At 35.8% G+C, this 24,217-nt stretch overlaps 1 protein-coding gene and 1 long non-coding RNA gene across 2 annotated transcripts in view; one reads left to right on the forward strand and one right to left on the reverse strand.

The window, feature by feature from the left end:
• LOC311627276 overlaps positions 1-24,217 on the reverse strand; it is a 570,423-nt gene that overhangs the window by 145,513 nt on the left and 400,693 nt on the right. The window lies entirely within an intron of this gene.
• The window catches only part of ANO3 (anoctamin 3), a 189,120-nt gene continuing 173,148 nt past the window's right edge, over positions 8,246-24,217 (forward strand). The window contains exon 1 of the mRNA XM_084893600.1: positions 8,246-8,371. Within this exon, the coding sequence (XP_084749726.1) occupies positions 8,326-8,371 (46 nt within the window). The 5' untranslated portion in view covers positions 8,246-8,325. The remainder of the gene's footprint in view (positions 8,372-24,217) is intronic.

Consider the following 24,217-nt stretch of genomic DNA (forward strand, 5'->3'; position numbering starts at 1 on the left):
GAGCATAAACTCTAACTGAAATCTTCTGAGATGAAGGCTGCATACTTTCTTAACTGTCTCCCTGTTTGGAAACCAAAAACAGAGCATTAATCTATGCATAACAATCACCAGGCTGAAGGTACAATTTGGTGATGCATCTGTTAGAAAAAGAAAACAAAACTAAAACTTAGAATAAGACTAATAGTTGGGGAGACACAACCAATTGGCATATGATAATCAGAGAACAACTGATAGTTCTATATAATTAAGTGCTGAATTATTTAGCAAGGATAAAGAAGCTCAGAAGAGATTTGGGCAGGTGTATTCAGGGAAGAGGTGGTGCATACCTAGGCCTCAGAAGACTTGGATGATGAACAGCAGGTGGGAAACATTCCCAAAAGAGGTAATGGAGAGAAGTATTTTGGTTATTTCTGTGAGGCAGATAAAATAATACATTCTGAACCAAGCTGAGAAAATGAACTGGGGAAGAGAGAGAAATTGGGTAGATAAATTAGTTTTGGCAAGATTAGAATTTTTTAAATGTTCTAAAAAACATTTAAAAATATTTTATCCATACATCTACATAACTTTATAAATGCATAAATGTGGTAATATGTTTGGAATATAGAGTGCATTTCTTTTTTCCCTTTTTTGTCTTTCTTCTCTTCATTTCCTCTTCTACCCAGCCATGTTAACCCACCCACTCATGTTAACAATCTAGTCTGTAGCTTTCTATATTTTTCCCCTCCTGTTCAAGTAACCAGATTTTATAGTAGGATAAATCATAATTTCCATATTGCTGGGTATAAGTTTTGTCTTTGTTGTTTTGATACCAAGGTCAATAATGCAATATGCATCCTGACATATAGGCCATTATTTATAACTGTGTTGTTTAGATAGATTTCTAAGAACTAAATTATTGGTTAAAATAGTTTAAATGCTTCACAGTTTCAAAAACATGTATGAAAGAAGGCTTTTCCCAATATCCCCTATAAAAATAGATATCACAGCTTCTTTCCATTTTTGCAAGTGTGAAAAACTTAACTGTATGCCATGTAATTTTGATTTACATATCCCTGATTTCCAGAGAAAATATCTTTCCCATTTTAAATAATGTAATTCTTTTATTTTAGGATCTGATAATGTGGTCTATACATACTCTACATGTTTCTCTTTCTCTCTCATTTTGCTTTTATTTTATTTTTCTTCTTTTTGTCTGTTTTTCATCAGTCAGGAAAGCAGAATGAGAAATTCATTAAATATTATGGAATTGGCATTTATTATAGGAATAAAAACTTCTGTAAAATTTTTTTCAAAATGTTCAACCATTGTTTTACAATGAAACACCCCAAAGTTAGAAGTCTTAGAACTGGGCTTATATAACCATTTGCTTTCTATTATTAAGTAATTACAAAGATGTTCTGTTTCTTCTGGTATAAAACTTGCAAGGACTAAAAATATATATCCTGACTGAATTTGGCACATAGATTCCAAGTATATATTTTTTAAATGTAGAGAAAGAAAAACATGTAGTTTATTCTACAATTTGTAGAAATTATACGAGAGGAGGAAGAAGAACATTATGAAGGGTAGGTCAAAGTAAGTTTATAGTTGTTCATATGAAAATAATATAATAATTAATAATACAAGAATAAACCCTATGTTTTGTGTACTCACAACTGTATACCTACCTTTGTCCCACCCAGTATGATATAAAGTTGATTTGCTAAAAGTTTTTCAATTATTCAATGAGACTTGCTTAGATTTTTAGATTTACTTTAATGAATACAGAGCCTATAATTGACAGATTGATCAATTATATAAATCCATAAATCATTTCAAGATGCCAAAATTGATTTTTAAAGTAAAGGTAATGCTTTCTCATTAGTTCAATCATTAACTCAATAATGATTTCTTCCTGTAACTTTTGTTTTGGCCAAATTTTTTTTTTCTTTATCATATTACAGTGTCTAATTTCAGACTCTTCTCAAGTTCAGATTCCCACAAAGCTTCTCTTTGTGGATTGAATCAAGGAGTTTTTCTGTACTGTTTCCACTATTTTCCTTCAGTAGAGATAGTAATATCCCTGGTCAAACCACCTATAAGGATTATATCTATGAAGTGAGGGTACGTGAAATTCTCTTCCAGCAGACAAGAATCCTAAAACATGACGGGGGAACAGACCTTTAGGACCATTGAATCTATGGTTGACAGCATGCCAATTTACACGCTGGCCAGCCTAAGTGGGTAGGCTCTAGAGTCCCAAAGCAATGTCTTCCTTTTGAATTCCCTGCTGGGTTAAAAAGGAAGCCTCCGTGACAAAGTGCTGATGTTTTTACAATTTTAAGTCTGAGCTATCATTTTATTAAAATGTCATACTGACATTTTGTATGCAGTTATTATTTTTCACTTTGATTTTTACATTTGTTTTTCTAGCATAAGTAATGCACATTTGATCACATAATTTCCTATCCAAACCAGGACACTTTTTAAAAACAATATGGTGTTTGATTTTTGTTGTTGTTTTGCTTTTAATTCAGAGAGGATGGGAGAGGGAGAGAAATATCAATGATGAAAGAGAATAATTTTAAAATATATATATTCTATTAATTTTTACAGAGAGGAAGGGAGAGAGATAGTTAGAAACATCGATGAGAGAGAGTCATCGATCAGCTGCCCCTTGCACACTCCCTACTGAGGATGTGCCCACAACCAAAGTACATGCCCTTGACAGGAATCGAACCTGGGACCTTTCAGTCCCCAAGCCGACGCTCTATCCATTGAGCCAAACCGGTTTCAGCTGAAAGAGAATAATTGATCAGCTGCCTCCTGCATGCCTTCTACTAGGGCTAGAGCCACAACTCAGGCATGTACCCTGACTGGGAATCAAACCAAGAACTCCTGGTTCATGGGTGGACACTCAACCACTGAGCCATCGTGGTGAGGCTAAACCAGGCCACTTTTCAAATTTTTAGGCTACCAATTACACTGTGACCAAAGAAAAAACAACCTAGAATATAATGTCCCTTTAGGAATAAATGCAGAATAAGGTTAAAATGTTGGTAAGCAAAATGAAAAAAAAAGTCAATATATCCTTCATGCACACTTAGCTATATTTTTGAATTTTATCATTATAGATATATTTATGCTATATAATGTTATGTAAAAATTGATCTCACACTGAAATATTTTTGCAGTCTGCTTTTATTAATAGACAATGCATAAGGAACCTTTATTCCAGTAAACAAAATCCATGCACACTTTCTTTTTAAAGCATTGCTAAGCATTACATTCTTAATCTCTTTGGAAGAATGACAAGTCAACAAACTCATACCTTGCTCCAGCTGGACTGGTTATGTTCAAATAGATACCCCAATGTATTCACAGCCAGTCACTCCTGCTTCCCAGGAGTCATGAATATATTATCTCTGAAAAGTAAATAGGTTACAACAAAAGCTACCTTCATCTCCACCTTCCTATTGGCAAACAACCTGTATGTGTAAGGCATTGGGAGCATTTGGTAAAAATGCCATGAAACGTGGTTGTTTATAACCCATGGTTATTAGAGGAGGATAAATCACCGTCTAACTGACTTTACGGTGTGTGGGTGTGGGTAAAGGAAGGCTTCGTCCTGGAAATGGCATTGCTCTGGAGCCCTGAAGCATGAATATGGGTTAAGAAAAAATTATGAGAATAATAAAGGTTTGGGCATGAGGATTCCAAGTGGAAGAAACAGCAGCAGCAAAGGTAGAGAGGTCTCTGAGGATGAAAAACATTGCAGGATCAGAAGAATTTGTAGAGTCCTACAAAAAAGATTGAAAAATGCTGAGACAGAGCTCTCTGACTGGTAGGACAATAAAATGGACTTTATTCTAAGGCAACTTAGAGAAGTAATTGTAGGATTTTAGCAGGGACATAAGATGTAAACTGTTGTTTAATCCATCATCAACTACTTTGTCCCACACATCCGTCTTCTCTTGATGGTGTCTTCTTAAGCAAATCATTTTGTGTTCCTGTCTATTCAAAAATACTATGTATGAATACCGCATCAGGCTGGATTCAAAGAAGGTACAGGCTTCTGTTTCACTCCATTGCTTTCTCTAAGTTTTAAAGCCATCGGGAATGTTATTGCTGAAGGCTTCTCTGAACATACAGTCTGGATACCAGTGGGACTAATCTACTTAATTCTGTTCTTGTACTGTCACACGTGGCCAGGAAACAGACTTCTTAGGAAGCAATTGTTAAAGTTTACTCCACCCTCCCATTTAGCCCAGCATGTGTATGGATTCTGTTGTTATCATTTGTTTTCAGAGGAGCTTGTATGTGTCTTTAAAATGGTATGGATAGCAACCAAAACCAAGCAAGTGCTCAATGTATTAATATAAATATATAAAATATAAATAAATGTTAAGCATATAAAATGTATGTTTCTTGACTTTACAGAAGGAAGAAGACAACTGCTCAGAGCACTAAATAAGCATTTCTGTGGAAGTCATTTAAAAATTTTAACTTCATTTCCTTAATTACTTATTCAATAGTAAGCATTTATTAAGCTTGTGTGGCAGAAACTATACTAATCTCTGAAGAAATAGATACTCTACACTTAATATCCTTTCAGGAAAACATAGTTTCCCTTCGTAATATCTCCCAGGGATATTTCTCTCTCCCCTGTTCCTTCCTCTTCGCAGATAAACCCATTGCCAGCATGACTAGGCTATTTTACTTCACCCATTAACACCTTACATAACTGGGTTCTTAAAAAGGAAATAACTGCAAAGAGAATTTCTATCTCTATTTCTGTTTCCATTTACGCAAGGAGAAGCAGACCTGGCAATTTCAACTAAGTCAGAGATTCAAGATACAAAGTGGTTCTGAAAGAATTCACTGGGTACCTATGATAGAAAACAATACAGGGGAGCTCAAAATTGCCTGAGCTGAGGATCATATACCAGAATTCATTTAAAATATTATTATTTTTATGTAATTATATTTGGTATACAATGTGTTAATTAAAGGTATACAACATAGTGATTTGACATTTATATACTTTACAATGTGATCACTACACTAAGTCCAGTAATGTCACCATACAAAGTATCACATTATTATTGACTATACTAGAGGCCCCGCACATGACATCCGTGCACTGGGCAGGGAGAAGTCCTCAGCAGGGCCTGTGCCCTCTCACAGTCCTGGACCTCTCGGGGGATGTCTGCCTGCTAGAGCAGGCATAAGCCTACAGGTGAACATCCCCAAAGGGGTCTTTAGCAATGTGCTCACCAGCCATGAGCCTGGATTCTGGCTGAGCATTGCTCCTGCGTTGAGTGTCTACCCCTGGTCATCGGTGTGCGTCTTAATGACCGATTGTTCCCCTGTTGGGTCTATTTGCATATTAGGGTTTTATTATATAGAATTCAACTCCACCTTTTCACCTATTAAAGAAGTAAGAAGCCTCCTGGTGATGTAAAGAACAAAGTCTTTACTGCTTTTGGAAACAAAAGTTAGCATGGAGCCTGATAATTAATTACTTAGGAGGACAGGAGGCAGGTGTTGAGCTGTGGGAGGGTGAATGCACCAGAAACCTCCACAAGAAAATAAAAAGCGAGGGTTCAAAACTGAAAAAGAAAAGCAAAATTGGAATCGTAGAAACATAGTTATGGAGGGAGTTTAAAGATATGTATCTAATGAATCTAAAATCAATACTCATCATTTTCTCACTAAAATTTGAAGATGTTTGAAACCAAAAATAGTAAGAAAATGAACCCAACAATCAGGTAAGCCTTCCATAAGGAGGCTATGTAATATTCATTCCTAATCTTTCTACAATGGAGATCCCAGTATACAAATATTTCCTTTTATCAGATCAGAGGAGGATTTGATTTTCAGGAAGGTCTTTGTTCAAATATCTCTTTCTGCACTCCCACTTCCAAAACATACACTATGTCTGTTTACACACACATACACAACTTTTCCTAATCTTTGCATTTGTCTTTCCTATAAAGCAGATGGTGGTTGAAATTCCAAGGTCCCTCATAAAGCTGTTTCTCTAGCAACCTTCCCTAAAACACTTACTTTAAAACAAGTAAAATTGTTCCTTGAATCTCCTGCTAGCAATCTGTCAGCCCATCCTAAAATGTTTCTAGTTAACATTAATAAACTTTATGGGAAGATGATGTAATCATAAGTGCAAAGGGTAGGGGGCAATCATGTTAGAAATAATGCAAAACTACTTTTCTTTGAAGAGGGAATTAATTTTTAAAGTGGTTCAAATTCTTAACTCATTTCTAGCTCCGGCTCACACAACTGTGCCTCCTGCTGGGTTATGGGTAAGGGAGATGGTTGGAGATAATCAGACATCCCCAGAAAGAAGAAAGAAGAGGTTCTAGAAAACTGAAGATGGTACCTCTGCCTGGGAGTGTCGAGTAGATTCTTTGCCCTGTTCCTCCTAATCAAGAATGGAATTAATGTTCATGTTTCAAAAGTATTCAAATCCCTCTGATTTAAAAGGGTTTAAAAAAGATAAAATCCTCATTTGTTATAATTACAATATTTAACATTTATTGGGCATTGATTTTCTGCTATGAACCATTCCTTAAATACATAATCAAATTTAACCCTCCCCAATGAGGATTGGGTTGTACCAGAATCCATTGAGTTGTTGAATTGTATTAAAATTTTATTAATTGAAAATTAACAAAACTACAAAAAGACCCCAGGAAAGTTAGTTGTTGCTCTGGATTTCAGTGCCCTCTCCTATAAAATATCTGTAAAGTCTCTGAGGTTTGTTCTAGATCTTCAGTTTCAGATGAACTCACAAGGAGTTCATTTTTCATAACCAATTACTTCTTCAGTGCCTACATTCTGAGCTCTTACTGCCTGTTCAGTATTTTCTTTCTGAATGGACCAGTATCCTTCATTAAAGAAGGCTGCCCATTCTCCACTACACTTCCCACTGAGAATGGAATCCTTTCCACAGAAAATTCAAGAGAGACTCTGAATCCCAACCACCAGACTGAGCCTAGCCCACGTATAGAATATCATGAGAGATAATAAACTGTAGATTTAAGCTTCTAGTTTCATGGTGGTTTGTGATGCAGCTATTTAAATATGAAACATCTGCTCTTGTAAAGCCATATTCCCTTTGCTGCCCACAGGTGAAACAAAAGACCACCCCATAGATTAGTCTGTGTCAGGTTCTAAAAATTTTGAATCTCTGCTTCTTTCTCTTTCTCATCAGCCTTTATTTGGATCTTTCACCTGGACCTGAGTTGATCTCACAAACCTTTGAAACTCAAAAAACTATATTCTTTTGCTATGTGTCTGTTCAGTAATAGTGTCCCATCTTTTGGGGGGAGCTTATGAGGTTTGAATAAGGGAGCACTGATAAGAGGAAATGAGACCATACTGAAAACATGTTGAGGTGACTCCCAAACCTATATTAGCTACTGGGGTTTGGCCTTCTCTCTGGGTATCAGGTGCCTTCTCTTTCAAACTACGTGTTGGTTTATGTAATCTTGAGAATTCTTGGTTGCACTGGGCCTTGTTTATTTTGTATTAGAATCATAATATTCTACCTACTTTATAGAACTTCTATGAAGATTAAATGAAGTATAATAGAGAGCAGCACCCCCCCCATACCCCCAGCATCTAGAATAAATGGTCCAATGTCACTATCATATATGATTCAAGGTCTCCACAAGCTGCAGCACAAGCAGAGAACTCCAGTTTAATGTACTAAACGTTAATATTGCTTATCTACCAAACCCATTCTTCTGAATAAATGGAGGCTATCCATATTGAAGATTTAGATGGAAATATGGAGAAAAAAAGAAAAAGATTTCTGCATCTGTGTTTGCATTCCTCTCCAAGAACCCAACTTTACCCTTCCATAAGTTTCAGTGTTTATGGACCAATTTTTAGAAAATCAATGCTTGTGTCAGGATATTAACCAGCCTCAAAACTTGAAAAAGAGGTAATGACCAGCCGCTCTGGAAATTTGCTGGGACCTGGATATAGTCACTAAAAAAGGCCTTCTCCTGCCTGTCCCAACAAACCCTGCGCAACTCCCACCCACACTGCGGCACTAGAGGCAGGAGATGCGGGGTTATTCCGCAAGTCGCCACTAAGGGGAGCCGGACGCTGGCCCGCCCTCCTGCGTTGCCTTGACAACACTGGGCATGCAGCCTCCGGAGTGATGCGCTCCCTGAAGCAAGTGTGGGATTGCAGCGCGCTCGCGCGGGCTCTGGTATTTCGTGCAGCCAAGGAGTCACTCTCAAAGTCTGGCGACAGTTCCCCAGCCTCCCTCTCGGACTGCTTCCTCACCTGGCGGGGACGCACAGAGTGAAAATGGTCCATCATTCAGGCTCCATTCAGTCCTTTAAACAGCAGAAAGGTCAGTTGGAATCGGTCTCCCTCCCTGTGATTGTCACGTCCCCTCTGTGTGCCCTTGCAGTGTGTAGGAGCATCCTTTGCAGGCTAATGCGATGCAGAGGTGGAGAACTCTGTGAAGTTTTTTTTTTTTTTTTTTTTTTTAATTATTCTTTGTTTTAATGCCTCTTCACTCTGCATTCCAGATAAGTCTGAATTCTGAGCCTCCGCATGGTATGTGGGAGAAATGGAATTCGTCATCTCGGGGACCTGATTTAATGTGAATTTCTGCTAAGACTGGTTCAATACATTGCACTAAACCAGCTTAGTGGGATTGTCCTACCAGCACTCTGAGGTTTGAAGACAGAGGAGCTGGACCATGTTTGCTTATCTGTGGTTCAAATGTCTCATAAGCTTCATGCAAGCAGCTGTCTTAATTGAGAATCATTGACAGGGTACTTTAATTTTTAGAGTTTAAGAAGTTGGCCTGTTTAAGGGGCTCAGAAACTTTCTTGGAAACTTTATTTTGTCCATGCCCTCTGCTTGATTCTGGGTTTCAGGTTCTTGTAATGGTTGGTAGGTTCTGTGTCTAGGAGCTTTCTATTTTCTCTCTTAGCTAATAGTTCCTGTTTCTCCATAGATGCAGTCATAACCGTCCATATGTTCAGGGTCAAATCAATAGTTTTTCCAAGTTATCCCCTCACTCTTTGTTTCTTGTGTTGTTTGAAAGGAATTTATAGGGTGCATTTATTATTGAGGCATATTCCCAGTTTCCTGGAGTTTGCTTGAAAACATATATTAAACAGCAACATTGCCTTTTTATTGCATTAATAATGGTAATAATGCCATAGTTGACAGAATGCTATCTGAGATATGTAAATTCTGGAATAGTAAATTTGCTCATTCAAAATCAAGTAAATATTTACTTAAGTATCCCTACTTTCCCCCAGATTCCATATATATATATATATATATATATATATATATATATATATATGTATATGTATATAACTTTGCATGATGACATGATTACTAGACTTAATGTGGTGATCAAATCCTAAGGTATATAAACCACTATATCCTATACCTGAAACATATAATATTATATACCAACCATACTTAAATACATACATACATATGTCAACAGTTGTTCCTACATATATATTTTCCTTTTTTTAGAAAGCAAACACTGGTGAACACCCCAGGAATGATTTAGAAGAAATTTTTGTGTTGAGGAGAACATTCAAATAAGTTAGCTTTGAATTCAGTATTTTATACTATGTTCCAGAACTCTAGGTTCTTTAAAAATTATATGATGAAATTGACAGTGGATGAGAGTGGGGTGAGAGACTGCCCAGGTAGACAAATATTTCAGCTAATATATAATTCCATTCCAAATCTAAATGTTCTAAAGAAAATTACATTGCTTCAAGAAGTTGTGTTTTCTTTCGTTATTATCTTAAACAGAAAGAAACTTTCAAAATGAAGACAAAGATTAAAGACTTTGCACCAGCTTCATACAATTAATATCTTCATTTAATACATAACTGTGGGTGATTCATTTCTGGGACCTGTAACCTTGAAATGGTCCCCACAAAATGTATTATGTATTTTTTAAAAGCAGATAATTGCCAACTTTAGAACCCATGGTCATTGCTCAGTGTGAGTGATAACAAAATCTGCTAGTCCTGGCACTTTATATTGTTTCCTTTATGATCATTATGAACTATTTATTTTCAAGTCTGTCTTTACTTTTTGGCACAAAAGGCAAGATTAGCAGAAGGATAATATGGGTAGGAGGAGGGATATGAACCACATACCATTAAAGTGGTTCTGCTTAATTCCTTTTTAACTCTGGATGGGCATTCAAAAAAGACATACCTAAGGATTAGACCAAACTGAAGATTAACTATTTTAATTTTTTAAAGAGAAAGAAACAAAACGATATTGTTTCTAAATGCTTTCTGGCCCAAGAGGCATGGGACAAAACACTTGTGCTTTTCACCATAACATTAACCTGAAATCTACACAGTAAAGGTGAAGACAATTCCGTGTTGGAACTCTGGAATCCTAAATTCTAGGCTTGCCTTTATAACTAGCTTAAGCGTGTTTAACTTCTTTGGACTTTGGCTCATATACAATATGAAAAGATTTAACTACTGACCCTTTGGCCTTTTCTATATCTCTTTCTCTGTTCTATGGGAAGAGCAGGTGGCAATGCGACAGTGGAGATGATTTCTTCCTGGGTCAGATAAAGAGAAAATCACTGCTTTTAGTTCACTTCTAGGAAATAATTTAATGGAGTAATCCAGTTTATGGGGATTATTTTTGCTTTAGTTAAGTGGAGTCAATGCATTGTTTAAAATCTTTATCCAAAGATGTTTTTTAATTGATTTTAGAGAGAGGAAATGAGATAGAGAATGATAGACAACAATATGAGAGAGAAACATTGATAAGTTGCCTCCTATATTCACCTTGACCTGGGATTGAACCAGCACCAAGGTATGTGCCCTGACGTGGAATGGAACCTGCAACCTTTTGGTGCATGGGACTACATTTCAACCACCTTAGCCCTGGCCAGGGCTCGATGACTTTTTTTTTTTTAATTTTAAACTTACAACACCTAGAAATAGCCTGAGATCCAATAAACAACCTCATTATAAGTCTTGAAAAATTTTCACCCTCACTTGAAAAACAAACGACACTGTATTTAATCTCACTGAAAGCATGGATATTTTTATATATATGTGTAATCCAACCCTGATCCAACCCTCCCTAACTGATATTACTCAATCTTTTTAACACATCTGTGTAGATGTCAGTAAAACTAAATACTGTATATAAAGCAAATGTGTCCAATAATTTAATCCATGGTCCTCATTTCCAGTCCTAGATTTTAATCCTCCATGTCCTGTTTGCAAGCTATATCCCTTAATATCTCTAAGCTTTGGTTACCACTTCTGTGAAATGAAGATAATATTTATGTTGCTGATTTTTAATATACTTAGCAGTTTTTCTCACACACAGTAGGGGCTCAAAAATTAGTTAAGAATAACAACCATTGCTCTTTTTAAAAATATATTTTTATTGATTTCAGAGAGGAAGGGGAGGGAGACAGAGATAGAAAATTCAATGATGAGATAAGGTCTTGATTGCTGCCTCCTACACTTGAACCTGCAACCCAGGTATGTGCCCTGACCAGGAATCAACTGTGACCTCATGAGCCACACAGGCCAGGCAATAGTTCCCTCCCACTCCTCCTCCTCTTTCTCCTCCTCCTCCTCTTTCTCCTCCTCCTCCTCTTTCTCCTCCTCCTCTTCTTTCTCCTCCTCTTCCTCCTCAGGAGTGAAATAAATCCTTAGTAGTTTCCTTGTAATTTTCTGCCTTTCATTTACTTTTTTCCTCCATTGAATTTTTGGGGTTTATCTTAAAGAAAATATTAGACTACAGACCACCAAATGATAGTCACAAACTACCCAAATTATATGCCCATTCCTCAGAAAAACTTCCAAAATTCCCATAGAGTAAATTAAGATATTCAGTTAATTGTATAATTTTAAACTTTCATTGCAAATAAATGGTATGTATTCACTCTCCACACAACCCAATTTGCCAAGCTTTTGCTGTGTGCCAGGCATTGTTCTTTGTGATGGCATTATCAAGAACATGTCATTCCCAAACCTATTGCTACCAAAGCCTTCTTCAGAGAACTTTGTAAACAGGAAGTCTGAGAGCTTTGCTAGACACAACCTTTATGAGAATTGTGGGCAATTCTACATTTTTTTAGAAAGATGTTTGTTATGCGAGGAGTTAGTTCCGCCCTATTTCAATGTTGACATTTTGTTTCTTGGCAATGCAAGTTAAGTTTTCAGAAGAGGACATCTACACACAGAGAGGGGCAAAAATAGGTTTACAGTTATTCATATGAAAAATAATACAATAATATATATATATATATATATATATATATATATATATATATATATATATGCCTAAGTGGTTGGCAGACTGGCCAACCAGCTGGTAGCTATGATGCACAATGATTATCAGGGGACAGAAGCTCAATGCACAGGCATAGAAACATGGAACAGACTGATGAATCTCAGAGGGAAAGGAGGATGTGCAGGGTGGGAAGAGATTAACCAAAGATCTTATACGTATACTAGAGGACTGGTGCACAGATTTGTGCATCAGAGGGTCCCTCAGCCTGGCCTGTGGGGATCAGACCAAAACCGGCTCTTCAACAACTGAGGAGTTCTGGATTTCCAGAGGGCACAGGTCAGGCCGAGGGACCCTGCTAGTGCATGAATCCATGCACTGGGCCTCTAGTTAATAAATAATAATAATAAACTGTGTTTCACATACAACTGTAAACCTACTTTGCCCTACCCTGTGTGTGTGTGTGTATGTGTGTGTATAATTTTTATTATACTTCAATTAAATTCTAGATTGTTTAAATAAGAGGCTTATTAATAAGTTAGGAAGTAAAAAGTGAGAATCTTCAGTGGATGGGTGGTTAGGAGGAGGCAGTAGGGTGTATTATGCTTGGAGACAACTGGGAATATGTGTTTGCCTCTGCCTCAGCACATGTGGGAGGAACACATTAGCTGGCAAATCAACAGTGATTTCTGGTGAAAGTCCAACTGTGCTTCCCAGCCTGGCTTGCTCTGTTTCACTTGATTTATGATAGACTCATGTGTTATACAAGAGTGAGTGAGAAAAGGACAATACCAGTTTTGGCTTCTGGTAGCTGTTATTTACCAGTATATCTAGCTTGAGTTTCAGTGAAACCGTAGGTTACATTAAACACAGCCTGCCCCTAAAAGTTGGGGTTTAATGGAATCAGCTGAAACTGTTGGGTGATTCATAAAGGACATTTATTTGAGCATGAAAAGGGTGCTTTTAATGATTCCACAGAATCAAACACTTTTTACTCAAATAACTTGTTTAATAATAATAATCTTTACACTTACATAGATGTATAGACCATAAAGCATGTTCTTTTAGACCAGATGTTGTATTCACTCTCCATACAACCATATATATATATATATATATATATATATATATATATATATATATATATATATATATATATATATCCCTTAATTTCAAAAATGGAGAGAGAGATAGAAACAACAGTGATGAAAATCATTGATTAGTTGCCTCCTGCATGCCTCATACTGAAAGGAGATCAAGCCAGAAACCTGGGCATGCACCCTGACTGGGAATCAAACTGTGACCTCCTGGTTCATAGAGCAGCATTCAACCACTGAGCTACACCAGCTGGGTAAAGCATTTTCATTCTCTTTTTCTTAAAATATCACTTACTGTTGCAGGTGCACACCTGTAAAGCTCCTTAGCAACCATCCTGCTCTGTGTCCAGTTCCTACTTCATAGAACCCAGAAGACAGTGTTGGGAGAAAGACCTAGTTTCAGAGGCCCTAGACTCACTTTTAAGCCTCCTTTGCTCCTCATTGATATCTTCAGGATCTAGAACCTTCATATACTCTTACCCCAGTGAAACCAGAAAACAAATCCGAAGCCATTACAGACATTTGTTCAGGCATATATATTAATTCTCCCTAGCATTTTGACAGTTTGTTCCATTTATGACTAATGAAGAGAAAGCTTTGTTTCTTGTTATAATATTTTTTATGTAAAGGAAAAAAGTAAGGTAGATATTTTAGAATCAGTAATTCTATTTTTCTTAGCTTTTACTCAATATCAACCTGGATCATTAGAAAGGATCGAGTGTCTAATTTAGAGCCACTCAGGTCTTCTGCCCTTACTTTAATTTTGACCCCTTTCTTTCTTTCCTTCCATAGGAGATTTTCCAGGTATTTATGCTTCTAGTTTTCCTCTGATAATCTCTCAGTAAGGTCAAGCCAACTATGAAAAGATTGTAGAGGTATTTCAATCCCCAAAGAAACTACATATATCTGGGGCATTTCTTAAAAGCTCCTGCATATCTCAAAATACTATGTTGTTATTTTTTTTAAGTAAGAACATTGATATTTAAAAGTATGATTTTGAGTTAGCAAATATTGTATTCATTATTTGATAGATAGATATGCCCTCTACTTTAGAATGAAGAAAAATGGTCAAAATGAAAAGAAACTTGATCCCAAGTAATTATGATGTAAAAATCTGAGTGTTTTAAAGCCATCTAGAATTCAGTTATATAAAACATCACATTTCTTGAGGATTCTGGGGAGCTGAAATTTTCATTGAATATAGAATTTAAAATTATACTCTTTACATGGATGTTGGTGGGGGGGAAAAAATCCAGGGCGACATGATTATATAAATCAAGTTACCAAAACAAGCCCAAACTTAAAAACACACACACACAAATCAACCTTTTTCTGTTTATTATTTTAGTATTTTATAATTGTGCAAATGTTTAGAAACTATTAATATAAAATACTTGTACCCTGATGCAAAGCGCACTGACTAAAGTTCTTGTGAACAAATCCTGTAGCTTTGGGCATTTACCTTTTCTGAGCCATATGTTTCTTATCCAAAGCTTTGGAATTATAATCCCCACCTCCACGGATTATAGTGAAGAAATAACCATCATCACAGCCACAAAAACAGCAGCAGCAGTTAATATTGTGTGAATACTACTTACTGCCAACTGTCCCAACAGCTTGAAAGAACACTGCAGGATTTCTTACTCATTAAAGCTTCAGTCGTTAGTTAGATATGTGATTTTCCCCATGAAGTCTTTCCTCACTCCAATGTCCACCTTTTTACCTGCTCTTCATTCTATCCGGAAGCCTAATTGCTGCAGGTCTTTTGGAGGACAACAAAATTTAAGCAGCTGGAAGGTATCTCATTCCTAGTTGACTCCACCACAGATGGCTTTAGCTTCATCCATTACCCTACCTCTTCTCTGTAAAAAATATCAGAGTTCAAGGCAGAGTTCTATGATTTTTAAGCTTGATCATGATAACTTAGTATTCCTTCTGCATCCTTAGTAAAATGAAAACTTTAGATGGAATAACCCCACTCTCTCTTCTGATGCTACGGTTCATCAGAGGTTACGGAAGTGTGAGGTCATATTCCAAACCTGGCAGTGCATTATACAACCAGCCCAGCTGTCCCTTCAGTTACCGCCTTTCCTCCTGAACTGCACTGTATAACTCTTTGCAAAGTGGCAATTACTTTATATTCTGCTCGGTTTCAACCCAACTGGCATGTAAGGTGCCTTGCACCAGCTGCAGAATCCAAGTTCACCAAAACATGAGTCACATATTCACATTCTGCTGTAACTGAAATGCAGTTGGCTGTGGAGGAGAGGATGTGCTTAGAGGTGAAATTGGGTGGATGTGAAAGTGCATTGCTGAAAGTATTTTGCAAATGCACTGCATTCGTTGTGGTACAAAGTCAATCAGCTACCTAAAAGGCATCTCCTCAAAATAACTTCTAAAACTGGACATATCATATTTTATGTCTGGCTTTGAAGCACTATTAACAGCACTTTTGAGGTAAGGTGTCTGCAAACACACACACAAGGTCTGGTTTAAACACAGTTTCCATCACTGACTGGTATCCTGAGCAATTTGATTCATCTACCTTAGACCATTTCCCTCAACTATAAAATTAAGGTTTGCCAAATTTGCAAAATCTAAATAATCACCTGGAATTCCTATTAAAATGGAATTTTCTGTCCCACCTGACAAAATCTCATCTCAAAGGGAGACTCTGCTTTCTTAACAAAAATGCATCAAACAGGCTTCTACAATTGAGACCATTTGGGAAAACAATTTTGTAAAACAAGATAACCATGGAAGCACTAACTGAGACAATGAACTTGAGTGAGTAGGATATTGTAAGTTGTAAATAGATGATCTATTATTTGTAGAAGCAAATTATATAGATGCCAGAGACACTAAGCTATGTACAAATTGGCAGTGATATGAAAATATAACTTCAGTGTGTTTCTCACATAACTATATAATCCAATCCTTCTATTTTAAGGTTTGATGAGGTTCCTAAAGAGGAGCTTTTGTCTTGCCTCATTTACACCACACCTTGGGTGTATAATTGTGGGGTAGCCACACCTACCTCCAAGGAGTGAGGAAACTTGGAGGGAAGAGCCCTCATATATTGTCTTCAGTTGTTCTACCATGACCCTTGTAAATACCTCAAATAATGTCAAGTCATTATATCTTTGCTAAAGGTATTTTTGTTCCTATTTTTTGCTGTATACCTTTTGGCAAAACAAGAGGCTTTGGTGAATAGTTTTCATAACAAAATATCTCAGAATGTCTTTTTCAAATTAAATACCTGGTAACAATTTATAGCTCTCCTTGATTTATGTAAAGAGAAAGTATCTGTTAGGTTTGTATTATCTTGTAATTCACTTATATAATCTAAAATCATTTTGAGAAAGGCAAGGTGTGTAACAAGAAATGGTGATAGAGTCACATAAAATTAATTGTGTTTGAATCTTAAGACTTTTACATAGTGAGTGATCCTGGCAAGCTAAGTAATTTCAGTGGGTTTCAATTTCCTTATGTATGAGATCAGAATAATAAGTGCTATCATTAAATGCTTCTTCTTTGCCAGACACTGTTTAAACTCTTTTATTTATAGTAATCTACTAACTAATAGCACTTATTATTCTTCATAAAGAGAAATTTATATCAATGTCATTTCATTTTTAATTTGTATTTATATTTTTTTTTCTGAAAGACAGAAAAGTTAAGCAAGTATTCAAGGTTACAAAAAGAAGTAGTGGACAGGTAGAAATGTTATGAGTGAGTAATTGTGTATGGTAAGTTGCTCCTATAGGGATTGCTAAATAGCAGGTACAATACTTGATAACTAGTATTTCCATTAAACACCAAACTCTTTACCCCAACTCCAAATCAATGAGATTAAATATTGTCCATTACTCAGCACAGGCATTTTACCTGTATAACCCCTATTTATCCACTTGGCTACACCAGTATTTCCCAATTTATTTTTCAAATAATTCTCCCAATGATCCATCTTCTTCTGTTTAGGTAAGTGAGTTTGATTTACTAACATTGGCTAAAATTTAGGCCTATTCAAAAGACTTAAATATATATTTTGTCTGTGAAGTAGTTGTTTTTACATATGTAATGGTACACTCACTGCCAATGTAAGTGTACCATTATATATGTACCATTATATACTTATATGTAGACCTAACAAGGATTTGTTAGTCTATTTGCCTAAAATAGCTTTGAGTATAGAGTAAACATATAAACACAAGATTTAGAATAATAGGATAAATATGGTCAAGAACTTGAGTGCAAGAGTCAAGCAGCTTGGGTTCAAATGATACATGGTATGCTATGTATGTATGATTGACCTTTGCCATCATTTTCTCTAAGTTTTTCATTTTCTTCCATATAAACTGGGACCTATAGGATTTTGGTTTTTGGTGTGTTTGTTTTTTGTTTGTTTGTTTGTTTGTTTGTTTTGGATGGCTTTTTATAGTGTATATTAAAAAAAAAGACGTTGACCAATCTACTTCTCCCCTTTTTTTTGCTATTTCTTCTAATCTTAAAAAGTTATAAGACATTCCAGAATGACCTATGCACTTACAGTCTAAATGTTTCTACAAAACAGATCAGGAAAAGTCAAATTTAACATTTTTCTTACAGTCCAGTACTTAGGCTGATTTCTATTAAATCATGCTATTTCAATGAATTTTAATGTAACAAGTGTTTACATTTAGAAAACAAAATTATCTAAAAAATAATCCCCACATACTGTTAATCTCTCAATTCATACTTATTTCTTATGTAACATTAGTAATTTCTGATTATTTATAATCAGTTATTATGCCTATGTATAGAGCAGTATTATTCATGGGTTATGAGTGTGGAAAATAGCAACTAAACAGAATTTTATTCAGGTAGGGTTCAAATTATATCTTTCTCTTCATTGCACTGTATGCCTGTTATAATATGATGTCAGTCATTGAAAATGGACAAAAATTGGAGGTAATAGAGTAAATTCTAATTTCCTCACTGATTTTTAGCATACTGTCTTTGATTATGCCTACATTGGACCCCTATATTTGAAAGATGATTCCTCCTTTCTCTCCAATGTAGTTCCAAGATGAGTGAGTTGGTGGTTCAGACCACATTGAACAGCTTGCAATTAGTTATAACTCTTACCAGATTTGAAGAAATCACCCACTGAGAAGCACTTATACCCATTTGGTCAACAGTACTATAGAATTCAAATAATGGAGAGCAGTTGCTTTGGTATATAAATTCATTTTTTGGTAAACTAATTTTCTAAGCTCTAGAAACACTAAATAATAATGTAATTGAGCAATGTGTTATACACAAGGAAATTCTGTCTATATGTAATGTTCAAGACATAATTCTTACAATGTTCCTCTTATAATCTGAGACCTGTATGGTCCTTGAGCACCTCATTGTCTTTGAGAATAGCATTTCATATTAAAATCTAAAAAAGGGATGGGGAGATTCTGTGCCTTTCTTTGTTTCAGACGTAGTCCTGAAAAAAAGCTCCCATAGCCACTGGAAATGTGACAATCAAGGCTTCCTTTGAAATCACGGAATATTCCTTCCTTCCACTAAGATAAGAATCCTTAATATGAATGGTGCCCAACAGGTGCAAAGTTTAATATATTTCAATTTTATGTCTGCCTAAAGCTTTTTGTCAGATTTAAATCTTTTTTCAACTTCTTTTAATGAAAAGATGTTATCAAGTGTTTATTGAACATTTTAAAAAATACCCATCCTACAGCCATGGAGGACTTGTAATGGATTTACTGGGTGCCACACATCACTGTGTGAGTGGTGTGCATTAATTCCTCTAATTCTGTATAAAAATGAAAAAATCACAGAAGGCTCTATTGGCTCTACTTTCCAAATAAGGAAATTGACTGCAGTGTGACAAATACAATAGTTTACCCCAGTAACAAGATAGGCTTAGCAGAGCTGGAATTGAAAGCACAATAAGGCTGTAAAACTCGTTCTCTGAAACACTATAAAAGGCTTATCGAAGTGGCTGAAAATAGCTGATGATGATAAATCTGGGTCTACTGCATGTCTATCAATGTGCTATCTATTGAGTACATGTTACATCACATAATTCTTATATGGACCCTTCGAGGCAAAAATCTGTTTTTTTGAGACTGAGAAGTAAGTTGCACCCAGAGATATTGCTAATATGAGGAGACCTTAAGAATAAGTCTCATGGATGTGCACCAGGAGATACAGTATGTTTAGAAAGAGTAGTTTGACCTGGCTGGTGTGCCTCAGTGGTTGAGCATCCACCTATGATCCAGGAAGTCAGGGTCTGATTCCTGAACAGTGAACATGTCTGGTTGCTGGCTAGATTCCCAGTAGGGGGCATGCAGGAGGCAACCGATCAATGATTCTCTGTCATTATTGGTGTTTCTATCTTTCTATCCCTCTCCCCTCCTCTCTAAAATCAATAAAATTATATTTAAAATAAAAAAAGAGAATAGTTTGTTTCTGCCATATGTTAACACAGAAAAAAACAATGGATTAGGAAAAAGGTTTATTGAAAAATAGTCATGATGGCCACTCCAGGATAAGATCTTTGTATGTCATACAAAGTGGGAAAGTTATGGGCCCTTATGAAATTTAGACAGTTACAAGGTACAGCAGAAATACCAACAAAGAATCTTTCAGACTTTCTGTTACAACTTATTTATCACTTTTTACAGGATGATCATAATCTATGAAGACGTTCTTACCATCTCAGAAAGATTATTTCCCAATCTCATGCTATTCTAAACCCCTTTCTCCTAGACTACCCAGTCCCCTTTAGTCACATATCCTTCACCCCACAGTTTCAAATCTGAACTTATTTGTTATGTAATTTCCTCTGGATACTAATCCTGAGTGTGATTTTTATATATACTGTGAAGAAAAATGACAGGGCACCAGAAACCATGATGTGGCTTATCCTAAGACCCAGGACTGGGTGTTTCTGCAAATTATTGAATACCTACTATATTCCAGACACTATGCTAAACCTTGAAGAGACAACAGTTTATAAAACTTGACATCTGCTGAAGAAGCTTTGCTAAAATTCATGTCCTTTTCCATCAAAACTCATGTGTGTTTTAACATAGAACTTTCTAATTGAGGTCAATATTTTCTTTAATTGGGGTAAGCTGCCCTTTTTTACATAAATTCTTATAGATTTTCTCATTATCAATAAAATCCAATTTTTCAATAATTAAGTCTATTGAATCGCTTTCTGTTGATTTTGACTGGTGTGTGAGGGGCCCCTTTGAACTGCAGAATGTATCTTTTTCAGTCCGGGAAATTTACTGTAGCAATGTGTTTATTATTTTTTCTGATTCTTTTACTATTGGCTCTTCCACCATCAAAATTAATTGTATAAACTCAGGGATATCCAAATGTATCTTTTCTCTTATTATCATATTTGTTTTGTCTCTCACCGCCCCACTTCACACACACACATTCTAGCAGTGTTGATTAACATTGTATTCTCTATCAATGGTTCAGTTTTTCCATAAGTAGATTCTGTTCTTTATTTCTTCAGAAAGCATTTTAAATGTCTACCAATCAATTATTAGTGACTCTAAATTATGTTTTCAGTTTACCTAGCTTTTTTTCCCCATTTTTTTATTTGTCTGCAATTTTTGAGGCATATTATAGCCTCTACAAAAAAAAAGAGGACTTATAAAAGCCAGGTGTTTGACCTAAAGCAGTCTGAGAGAATTATGTCACATTCTCCAGTCAGATCTTAAGGTGGCTGACTTGGCGCTCAGTTCATTTTTCAGTTCAGTGACCTAGAATCTTGAGGAAACTTGGGATCTCGGGTCCTTGGACAGTCTCTCTAGGTGCCATGTTTTCTTATGTTTGTTCAGTCAGCTATGCCTCTGGCCACATTTACTAATGAAATATTCTTTTGACCTTGTTTCTACTTCAGGGAAATTGTGTGTTTTTGACTAACTTATTTAATGTTTCTGTTTCCTACTGTATCATGGTAAACCTAGTAGGACCAATAAGCAACTCCACTTCAATTGTTTTATCAGTTTGGGTTGGACAAGCCCTGGATTACTGCTTCTAAGTCATTAATATCTAGAGATCAAGGGATGGCAAAAGTTTCTTTAATCTGCCCTGTCCAGTTATTCTTGTTTTTCCAACCAAGAGATATTAGCAAACTCAAACCAGAAGCCCTTCAACTTTCTTCCATCAATAGAACAGAAAGGATCTTAATTTAATCTTTTTTGTCTATTCCAAAACTCTGTTCAAGTTTGTAATCTTGAAATAGCAATAAAGATTTACTCATTTACTTTCTCTTTTCCTCTCCCTCTTCCTTTCTCTCATTTCTTTGGTCATTTCATTTAGAATTTCAAGTAGAGGGAATTAGATGCTTTCCCTTAAAAATTGACTTGCCCAGAATTATCTTTTTATATATATATATATATATATATATATATATATATATATATATATATATATATATATAATTGATTTCAGAGAGGAAGAGAAGGATAGATAGATAGAAACATCAATGATGAGAAAAAATCATTGATCAGCTGCCTCCTGCACACCCTGCACTGGGGATCGAGCCCACAACCCAGGCACGTGTCCTTGACTGGAATTAAACTATTCCCCAGGCAGACTGGAATTAAACTATTCCCCAGGCAGACACTCTATCCATTGAGCCAAACCAGGTAGGGCCAGAATTCTCATTTTAGAAATTTAACTGAAGAACTTTACCAATAGATAAATTATATTCTCAAAGTGGATATATTTTGCCCTTTTAAATTTTGTTTTAAAGATTCCCAGATTTTAATATTCTTTACTATTTACTTTGCTTTCTTTCTTTGCTATATTAAACTTTGGATGTTTTCAACTTTTTCAATATTTTAGAAGGTATATATAGTGCTTTAAATTATACTAACAATCTGGCTTGTCCCTGCTGTCCAATAAATATTAGATCATTCATACCTTTGTCTCTTAATTATCTTGATTATATTTGTCCATCCAAGAAATTTTTTCATAAACTTGGACACAATCCCAGTTTTGAAATTTCTTCATAATTAAACCCAACCACCTTCCCCACTTCCTTGAGTATAATCACAATGAGTTCTAATTGTATGTTTACTTGCTTCCACTACCACCCACAGATAAACTGTAATCTGTTGAGATCAGTTTCTCATTACTTTTTATCACCAAAATTGAAATAATTGCATAATACAGTAAATATTAATTTAATTTAATTTTATTTTATTTTAGAAAAGTTCTTATACAAAGGTGATAAAATCCAGGTTTCTATGAAGAATAACATTATTCAGTTATTTTTCCTTTTTACCATAAATATGAAAATAAATTATTCCACATGTGAATAGAACTTGTGCAGAGCAGCACTAATTAAGAGGTGTTGCTAAGACTACAGTTGCTGATTTCTTATGAAACATTTTCAAAAAATTAAAACAATATATGTACATGGTTTTTAAAAGACTGGAATAGTGACAAGTTACTTTAAACACACACACACACACACACACACACACACACACACACACACACACCTCTGATTGGATTTTCTTGGTGCAATGTTTTAGAAACTCTCTCAAGACAATAATGTGGCAGAATTATAGGGCTCACCTCATATGTTACTTAATGCCTAACTTCTAGATTCCTGCTAACCATTGTTTCAGATGGGAAGTATACCAATCCCCAATATTCTTTCTTGAACATAGTGGAACTATACTCTTAATGCGTGTATGTTCATATATATATACACATACATACACACATACACACACATATATACATAAATGCATTATATATATAAATGCTTATAAACATATAAATGACTATATAACTTTTATATTTAATTATGTATAAAATATAAATTATACAATTTAAATGCTAATATCTATTTATTAGACCCTTTATTTTTTCCCAGCATCCTATCCTTGATTTATGAACACAAAACCTTCTTAATATTTTTTAACCTCTCTGAAAATTTTAATTGTGACTGTTTTTTGCTTCTTATAAGATTTTTCCCTTTCTCCCCCTGTTCCATCTCTTCTTTAGCGTACCACATTGCTTTTGTTGCCTCCTGACTTTTTTTTTTTTTAACTATATATGGTTTAGCTCTGTTTTCTCTGTTTCACTTTGCTAAGTTAGATATCCACAAATCCCTGGCTGGATCTGAGACTCTAAAAATGTCACCCAGAATGTCTGTTGACTGAGCCAAGCTCCTGATTTTCTTCATTCTAGGGAGATCATATAGTAGAGGGGATAAATTCAATGCCCAGGCTAAAATAGTGGTGGATATGCGCAATGCAAAGAGGTGTTGGCATTTTAGGGATGAAACAATGAGAGGAGACTGAGGCTATAATTTTTATTAGGTTCAATCTCACCTAGCTTATCTTTGTGTCTCAGTTGTCCCTCTGCAGTGGGGGAGGAGACCTGGAGCATGAACCTCTCAGGAAGCCAATCTACTAGTGTTTTAGCTTTAGGAATCATCCAGCTTTCCACAATAAGGAATCCATCAATATTCTGAATCACTTAATGAAGGTCTCATTGAATCCTTTCTGCGTTTTTTTAAAAAAAATCTTTATTGTTGAAAGTATTACAAAATATCCCATTTTTTGCCCCATTACCTCCTCCAGCCTGCTGCACACCCTTCCCCAGGCCTTTACCACCTATTGTCTATGTCCATGGGTTAGGCATATATGTGTACAGTCTTTGGTTGAGTACCAACCCCTCAACCACCCTTTCCTGCCACTGCCACTACTTGCCATCTGTGTGGTGTTGCCCTCCTCCCCTGCCATCACTTGCCTCCCTATGAATGCAGCAGGTGTGGGGTGCGATCACTTGGCCTGCCC

This window comes from Pipistrellus hanaki (genome assembly GCF_964339955.1).
Source record: "Pipistrellus hanaki genome assembly, chromosome: 9".
NCBI lineage: Eukaryota > Metazoa > Chordata > Mammalia > Chiroptera > Vespertilionidae > Pipistrellus > Pipistrellus hanaki.